General features: G+C 45.6%; 1 protein-coding gene across 1 annotated transcript in view; it reads right to left on the reverse strand.

Moving 5' to 3' along the window:
• The window catches only part of skap1 (src kinase associated phosphoprotein 1), a 34,142-nt gene extending 29,845 nt beyond the window's left edge, over positions 1–4,297 (reverse strand). The window contains 4 exon segments of the mRNA XM_019887824.1: positions 2,079–2,195; positions 2,625–2,650; positions 3,074–3,179; positions 3,824–4,297. Of these exon segments, the coding sequence (XP_019743383.1) occupies positions 2,079–2,195; positions 2,625–2,650; positions 3,074–3,179; positions 3,824–3,872 (298 nt within the window). The 5' untranslated portion in view covers positions 3,873–4,297.
• Between the last annotated feature and the right edge of the window lie 5,077 nt (positions 4,298–9,374).

Here is a 9,374-nt window from a genome sequence, read left to right on the forward strand (position 1 = left end):
AGCCCCAAGAAAGTGCGCCCAGTGAACACAGGTTGAACTTTGAACTCCACATGCCCTTTAGCTGAGGACACAAGCCATTCACTATGCTAACACCATCATGAGAAAGAAGCAAACAGCGCCAGAGGCTTCTCTCCGGGAAGCAAAGGTTGCGCTTGTTAATGCCGCGCTAAAATGTTTACGTTTCAAGTCCAGCTATCTGATGTTGTTTGATTCCAGCCAAATGGCACATCGAAAGCTTAATTGGCTATTGCTCACATTTACCACTGACAAGGGTGATGCACACTGGCAGAGCTTAAAAAAATAAATAAAAACTACAGGAAGGGGGGAAATAACATTTACAGCAAGATCTGAAAATGGCTGTACATCGACGGATCGGCATCCTACAGGGTGCAGCTTGTGAGATGCGGAGAAGCTCATGGCATCGTATTCGAAAGGTCTTTAGACTGTTATTGTTGCCGAAGATGCATCAACAAAGTATGGAGCAAAAGGTGTGCCTCACAGGCTTCAAGAGCATTTGAAGGCATTTTAAAGGAAATCCATCCATCCACCTGTTTTCTCCGGCACTTGTCCTTATTAGGGTCACACAGTGAGCAGGAGCCAATCCCAGCTGACCGAAGCTGAGTGACACTGGACTGGGCGCATAGAGCCAACAATCCATTCACTCTCGGGAAATAAACAATTAATGGAATTCAAATCGATGTCGCAACGTAGAAGAAGGCAATTTATGAAAAGAATTATTGACTTGGTGACTTATTTTTACGTTGCACGTGTGGTAGAATTTTGTGAAGTTCTCATAGTGAATACATAAAAAGACTGAAAGTGAACGGGTTCCATGAGTTAACGACTCCAATTGAAATAGATAAATTGCCTTTCATATTCATTTATGGTTCAATCGCCTTTATTTTAGTATAAGCGTAACCTGGAAGATATTGCTTGTCTTTTGTTAAAAGATACATGCAAAAGGACTTTGAAAAAAATAATCGGATGTTAAAGTGCAATCACTATATTGGGGGGGCTATGCAATTTGACTTTTGACAATTTGTTTAAACTTAAATTTTTTCCCCCATTTGGGGGGTTTTCACTGAACTTTACATGCATGTTTTTTGGAATCGTGGGAGGAAGCTGGAGAACATGGAAGTTCCACGCCAAGGCGGCCGTAACAAGAATATGAACCAAGGCCCCCTGAACTGCGAGGCAGATGCGCTAACCGCTCGTACACCGTGCTGCTTATTTTAAAGCAAATGCAGAGAAAAAAAATAATTACGATCATTCCGCCATCTGCCAGGATCGTCTGCTGCATTTTCCTTGCGTTGCAGAGACGCACGACTTCACGTAGCCATATTTGACGACAACCAGCTGGCATTAATGAGCAGCGCGCTAAAACCACCGGAAACATTTTTCCCCCCCATATGCACGGAACAGTCTACATGTGCTCCTCAAAAAAATAAATAAAACAAGAAATGGGCACCAGAGACACCCGAGTCAATAATGCCCACCTGCGGCATGTCAAGGGCGATTAGCCGGCGTGGCGAGTTGGGAACGCAAAAATTCTGAAGAGGAGGGAGCGAGTAAGATGGAGGGAAAGATTGATAAAGCCAGAGAGGGACAGGACACACATGGGCCCTCAGGTACAGTGTTGTATTTCAAACCCGCTTGTGAAAGAATAGAGGGGCAGGGGCTCAATCAATCACGGCATTAGCCCGCAGCTACACAGCCTTGTGCCTGTGTGGGCTGCTGACAGCTTGCAACCACCACCGGGGGGCGCTCTAGCTCACCAATCAGCCCTGTGAGGAAGCAGGAGAAGCCCACCTGCTCACTGGCCAATGATGGAGAGAAGGGGGGGGGGCTTTGGAGGGAGGAGTCAGTGATGTCACAGAGATATGGCGTGATCTGTTTTCTCAAATTAGGACAACAATGTGTGCTTCCTGTGGAGTGAAGAGGCCATCTGAGAGGGTGTTAAAAGTGCAGCCGGGCAGCTTTCTCAGAGGATACAAACAATAACTCTTCCTTTTAATTGCCTCGCTCGATCAACAACACGCAGACGCACATAGATAGAGAGTGAGACAGAGAGCGCTTACACTCAGCCGGTCCGTCCTCCTGGTAGTCGGAAGCCAGCGAGGCGGCGTCTGACGGCGCAGAGCGACCCAGACTCGAGCTGCGGTTGTCGTCAGAACCGTCTTCCTCCCTCGAGTCAGCTGAATGCAATAGTGGATAGAAGGGCAATCAGTACGGCGGTGGTGGTGGCTAAAGTGCGAACACACTGCGCTGGAGTAGAAGTACAGATGCTGTAGACGCCTCAAGTAAAAATACTGATTCAACTCCTTCTCTTGAGAAGAAGAAAAACAAAACAGAAATGTACTCCAGCGTAAATGTAAATCATTATTTCCTGTCAGTTACATATCATACTCATTTTCAGAACGTGGCACAACAAAAATCCACACACTAGTGTATGCATGGGGGGGGGGGAGAAAAAAAAAAGCTTGCAGTGTTGGCTCAGGGTTTAGTGCCATCACAAAACATGTTGCCATGCCTTCTCGGCGTGACATGCGCACACTCACAGCTGAAACAGTTGCTAATGCCATGCACATGTAAATGTCATGTGTTGGAAATAAAATGATACTTACAGGGGAAGGGGAATTCCTGAGGGTTTCTGCGGAGAGAGAGAGAAAAAAAAAGAACATCTTCAGTGAAAGACGATAAAACGAGCAGTTTCTCTGCACCGGTGCATGTATCATGTTGTTTCCGCTCTCTTCTTCACAAGGGATTCTGTCACTATCACGTCCACAAATTGAATCAAATTAAAAGGAAATGATAAGAAAAGGGTTCTCTCGCATGAGACGTTTAAAAAACTGATAACAGCAATAAGCAACAAGCCATTAGACTCGATGAGTTCATCTGAATGTAGCAAACTGTGTTTAAGGCAATTACAGCACCAATTACAGTTCTTGTTCGGTATTAGCAGCAAACATTAGATAATTGGGCCATGAAATTACATTGTGACGCTTGAGTGGACCTTCATGAGATTTATTTATTTTTTGGTAAAAAGGTAAACAGTGATGATGCCGACTCCTACCTCACGTGCACCACCCTGAAATTATTCAGTAGGATTTTGCGGGTCTCGGCCGCATTTTCACTCAGCTCCTCGTCCTGAAGGATCTCAGAGATAAACAGCTCGCAGTCTGAATGAACAGAAACGCAAAGAACAATCAGAGAAGTTGGTAAATGTTAAATGAGGGGCAAGCCAACAACAAGTGTCCTCACGAGACCTTAGAGCCATTAGGAAAATGAGACAATGGTGCTTATTGTGGTCGTAGTTGGAATGAGACTCTTTTTATGATACATGAAAGCACTTTTACTATATTGTAAAGTTAAAAACTGAGTACTATCATAATTAAATCGACAATATCTTTCACTGAATCAACATTAAAATGAAAGCATTGACTGAAATTGTTCGCAGCGGCTACGTTCACACTGCCCAATAAGGATTTTCTTTGTCAAATTTGATCTTTTCATCTGTGTGGATTTAGCCTAAATTATGTCATATGTTAGACTGCAAACATAAAGGGGCAGTGTGGCAGCCATTTCTGCGAACAAACAGGTTAGCCCACATCACTAATCTGCCTTGTATCCTTCACACCATCACTCATATCTTGATACATGCAAATGTTATCCAAAGGCATGATAATGGCTATGAAACACTCCCAATCCAATATACAGATCCTTATAAAGTAAGTTCGCACTCGCCCACTTCAGACCACTGTAGATTTCTTTTAAAAAATGAATTCAATTGAGTGGATTTGGCAAAGTGATGAAAAAATATTACCATCTAGTAGTCTCCTGATGTCGTTTGGGATGGTCCCCATTCCTGACATCCACAACTGCAACTGACTTTGCCAGACCAGCTGTGCTCGTACAGGCGTAGTTTTTGCTTTTAACTCGCACACCTCACCTCACGTCCCTTTGCACCGTTGACACAGAAACAAGAACCACCTACTCTCTGAAACACAACTTCCGTGCCAGTATCATCGTGGTGAACACGCAAGGATGTGTTATGGGGTGGGGGGTGGGGGGCGTGTGCAGAAGATGATAACTTCCTGTGGTTTGATGCTGACGATAAGTTTGACAGTAAGTGAAGGCCGTAGCTCGTCTGCAACATCACAGCCATACACAAGTCAAGGTTAAGCAAAAATGTATGGACGGGACTGTGAAAAAAAGTCTTCGGCCTCCATTACATTTGTTATACCATCTTACTCCTGCGTATATACTCTAACTAAGATACCACTAACGTACAGACCTCCACCAAGATTATGTCAGTGTTCAAGCTTAGTTGAACTCTATTGGACAGATGTGATATATATATATACCGTACATGTAGACCTTAGAAAGTACACTACATCTCGTAGGGTATGATAAGAATTGTTTTCATGATTTTTACTTCACATTTGTAGATAAATATATTGTATATCACGCGACGAAACACATTAAATCGCATTTAAACGAAGGCACTGTTGTGTGACGTCACAGTTTAACACTTCAAACTCCCACATATGACAAAACCAAACTTTAGGTCATCTGCTCGGGTGTTTGTTTTCTATGACGCCCACGAATCATTTGTCTTTACTTAAAAGTTCGAACATACCTGAATACCCCCTTAATTGCGCTGAGCACTCGATTCAACACCGACGCCATCTTTGTGGTTTGCTCGCGGGAAAGAGAAGTGGGCGGGGCTGTAAAGTGACGTATTTCCGAACCTCCCAAACAGGTGACCTTCAATCCGGAAACATTTGCCTGGGTTTGAATTTAAAATCTAAAGAAAAAAAATACATAAATAAACACGTCTCACAAAATTAAAAAGATTGTTTTGTTTATCTTAAGTTCGGTTTGTTGCACGAATCAAAATAATGCACACAATCTCCCCTCTAGTTTTAAAGTACTCAAATATAAAGGCCTATTGAAGTCCAAGTAACCTTATACGTTAAACAACTCGCTATAATAATAATAATAATAATAATAATAATAATCAAATACTTTAAAAGTGTCAAATTAGAACGTATTAGGCGGTTGGCTTCCGTGTTGGTGTGGATGCTGCATTCAATAACCTTAGTGAAATCGGAAAGCACAATAATCAGACCTGGAAAGCACCACGGTTTTTGTAGAAATAAATAACCACTATAGAATGGTTTCTGGGTATGTTTAATGCATTGTCCATACACGCACTGGATGCTTTGTTAAAGACAGAGTTTATTGCATGTGTTTACCCATTGTGTTTTCATAATGAGGAGAAAATACTGCTGCTTTGAGCATGCATAAATTGTCACACTTGGGAGTTGGTATTATTATGGTCAAATCCAGTTACCATGCAGATTTGCGAGCTGGCTTGTCTGGAACTGTTAAACGCAAACCTACTCTTCAAATTCAATCATGGCTGCTGCTTTGTGTTTAGAAATTACACTACGGCGACTGTCGTTTGGTCTCCGTCTTAGCCGATTAGGTTTTGAAAGGATCCATACATTACCTTCACCGAGAAGAGCACATATTAGCAAATACTTTAATAGATTTAATTCCCTCTCCCTGGGTTTAAATCATCGTATTGACCATCTTGATGGCTCTCCGATGTGGGCTGAGAAACTAATTAGGATATTTGTGACAACACAAGCTTCTCTAAATTGGCCCCTCACAGTATCTGAACAGTGATTTATAACAGCAGTAGATGTGTGACGGAACACAAACAGTTTGAACGCGTACGGGGAGTATAAAATGAATAGAACACACGCTGGGCCTCGCCTATCGTTTTATTGATCGTGCAACACATCTGACGCACAGCAAGGGAAGCCATCAAATGACCGTTGCTCAATCACACGTGGCTCACGGCGCCCACTCAAGCTGAGCTTTTAATTTGTTTTTTAAATATGGAAATTAATCATCTGGATTTGCCCGTCCTTGCTTCGAGCACTGGGAATAGTGCAGCAACATCCCAAAAGTACTCCCACAACATTGGAAGCATACAATTGTCTTCATAAAATGAACAATGAAGATTGAGGGTCATTAGGGTTTTAGTCCAACCCCTTTATTGACTATTTAATGAGTAGGTGTGTCCTGAGGCTTTTGTTCATGGATGTAATGGTTTTACGAGCATCATCTGACTGTTTTAGTACATCCAAACAGTGAACCGGGGGATATGTTCAAGACCCTTGCGCAGTCGATGAAACTCCACGATGTAGGGAAACCATCTAAAAAAATGATATGGTGAAATTCAGCGAGAACAACAAACCGCAATATAGTAGGGAGGGACACTGTATTATGTTAACTTTCCCACTAACACGTCTTTTGTGTCTTTTTTTGTGGTTTTCACGCAAATGACGATGACGATGACGGCCTCCTTCCCCGTCACGTCCCCACAGGAAGCCGCGGGGTCAGCCCGAGTTGAGTCCCGTGTCGGAATTGTCCCCGTGCTGACCTGCGCCTGACTGGCCTCCCAGCAAAAAGCCCCTGTGAAGGTAAGAGGAACTGGGGTCCCCTCCCTTGGAAAAGAGGGGTCCCTCCCCTTGACAGCTCCACAGAGCCGCAGCCACCTGCCTGCTGGGTCAGCCCCATATGAAAAGGGAAGCCCTTTGTAATCCGACGGGGATTACACCAGGCAACAATGCGCCGCTGAAAGAGCGACAAAAGCCCTGTATCAAACGTCGCTGAGGGGGAGCGAGGCTATGATCTCCCACTACTACCAACACTGACTCCTTGACCACCTCTCATCTCACCAAGAGCCCCCCACCCCCACCCTCCACGCCCTCGACCCATATCCCTCCCTCCCCCCGTTTAGGATTCACCAGCTCTGTCCTCCTCCTGCCCTCTCATCTTTGGGATCTGGCCTTTTATCAGTGCATTCCTTTTCATTTGCATTGCGGGGTGGGGAGGGACAGCGGGTCCCTCTGATCTGATAGCGCCAGGAGAGAGAGTCAGGAGGTTCCTCGGGGCACACGGGGTGTTGGAGCGTAGGTCTGTGTCCTGTCCTAGCTAGGTGCACACACACATTTGCGCCACACAGAGCATTCTCAAGATAAATTTTGAGCAGATTAGGTTACTTTTGACAAATCCTTAACCCCAAGCAGCGGATGTAGATTACGCAAGAAAAGAAAGAAATGGATGGATGTCGGTCAGTGCTTCTGCAGAGAAGGCCTCGCCGACCCTGACGGCTCGCCACTGCACTTTAAATCCAAAACCCTCTGCAACGAGGCGCTCCGTCCGACACTTCCGAGGGTCGCCGGCAAATGTTTGTGTTGCCGCAGGAGATAAAAAGACGCAGTTTGCTTTTCGGATTTCCTCACAATACTTGTATTCCCAGCCCACCCATTGCTCACACACATGTCAGTGCAAGGGGGAGTTTTGCGGAGGGGTAAAGGTAAGAAGCGATGATAGATTGAGGACACAAAAGACAATAAGAGCTAACGCTACGTTCCTTGCGGTTGCCTCGGCGTATAGAAAGCCGGGATGGGGAGATTGTATTGTTGTAGAATATATGAGCCATGTGCAAATATTAATCTAGCATTATTTGAAGTGTCCGCTAAGCATAGCGATCCCAGCTCGCTCACTGAGCGATGACATACCTCCATTACATTTGATGTATGCACGCATGAGAGCGGCCTATTTTTCACGGCCAAGACATTGTCCCTAGAGGCGGTCGCTCCAGAAGAATCCATGAATTATCCCGCTGAAACAAGTGAGCCAACGCTATTGATACAAGTGGGATTGAGATACTGGAAGGACGCCAGGAGAACGTGTCTGCCTGCACTTGTGATCCTGCCGCCTCCCTCCCCGTCTACTTAATTGGAATACAAAGCAGAGCGAGGTCGATGAGGGAACGGCGTAGGGAGGAAGAAGGAGAGAGAATGGCGGGGGGGGTGGGTTGGGGTGTGGGGGTGGCGCTGTCTGTCTCCAGCAACCTTCACTCCTCGCTGGGAATTGACTGGGGGAACCAGCGAGCGAGACCGACACACTGTCAGTGGTAAAATGAACTGTCACCTTGCATTTCTCAACCTGCTGGCGCCGGCGAATTGGCCGCTTTGAACCATGTGACGTGACACTGATTGAGTTCTGGAAGGAGCCGCTCCAATTTCCACGTGTGTCCACATAAGGAGCATCCTCCTGGATCCGCACGTGAAGATGGAGCCTCACTGTATGGCGGCTCATCACGTTAGCGGTATATGGCGGCAGATTTTTGCGTGATCGTTTTCTTCATGTTTTTAGGGTGCATATGAGGGCTGGCGAACTAATTCAATTCAAATCGAAATCGCAATGTCTATTTCTACTTTTGCCGTCTTTCAAGAATGTGCGCCTGTCCTGTGTTGAATTTGAAGGGAAGCAAGCCGGTTTTGTTCACTCCCGCAACGGCGCAAACGCACCTTTCTACCTTTGCACGAGTCGTCTACCAAGATAGCAAAAGAAAGAAAACTCCACCCATGCGCACACTCAGACTGCACTTTGCGCTCGACTTGTACTGGGTGTGAGAATAAGACCCTTTGACTTGCGGTCTTTTAAGCCCCCCACAATGGCAACGTCACAGCATTCGACCCAACAAGTGCGGCGTCAACTTAAGCCACCACGTCATATATCAGATCGCAACACTAATGCAACCGAATCAGTGACTCGATCACTTCAACGTTTCATGTTTCATGTTCTCTGTGCTCCACGGTGCCGCTCGGCTGCTCCGTCTCCTTGCTAGGCTTGTTTTTCTTGCCGGCACGACAGGAGGAAAACTATTAGCGCTCGCCGCTCCGATCCTGGAGGCAATCCCAGCGAGTATTAAGACGTTAACCATGGCCAAGTCACCTGTCTCTCCCAGTTACCGCACTGACGGGGCGGAGAAAGGATGCGGCCGCTGGGGGGATCCGAGAGCCCGGGCCTTGGGGCTTGCACATCCATTAGAGCCTGACACGGATGGGGGGGGAGGGTCTCGAGTTTAATGGAGCTTCAGTTCCACAACAAAGGAAGAAGGGAACGCGCTGATCACAACGAGCCGCTTTTCCTTCAATCTACCGTTGCAGTTAGAGGTTAATTGTCCAAGCTGGACAAATGATTGGAATGAAACTGTTTCAATAAGGCATCAGATTTATTCATCAGTCAGCTTTATTTACAGGTTCATATGTTACACATTTAAATAAAGTGCTTGTCTTCTGCCATGTGTGCTTCGTAAATTTGATGAGCAATTAAAATAAATGTCCAATTGGTTCTAAATATAAAAATGTATTCTTAGTGTATGGTGACGTGTTTATATTCAACACGGGTAAACAATGCAGCATATTTCCCTAAAAACACAAGGCCCTCTGAGGCATCTGTGCGATGGGAGAAGGTCCCCCCCCCCCCCCCGCCCCCTAGCGCCC

Source organism: Hippocampus comes, unplaced genomic scaffold (genome assembly GCF_001891065.2).
Source record: "Hippocampus comes isolate QL1 unplaced genomic scaffold, H_comes_QL1_v1.1 scaffold416, whole genome shotgun sequence".
Taxonomy (NCBI): Eukaryota; Metazoa; Chordata; class Actinopteri; order Syngnathiformes; family Syngnathidae; genus Hippocampus; species Hippocampus comes.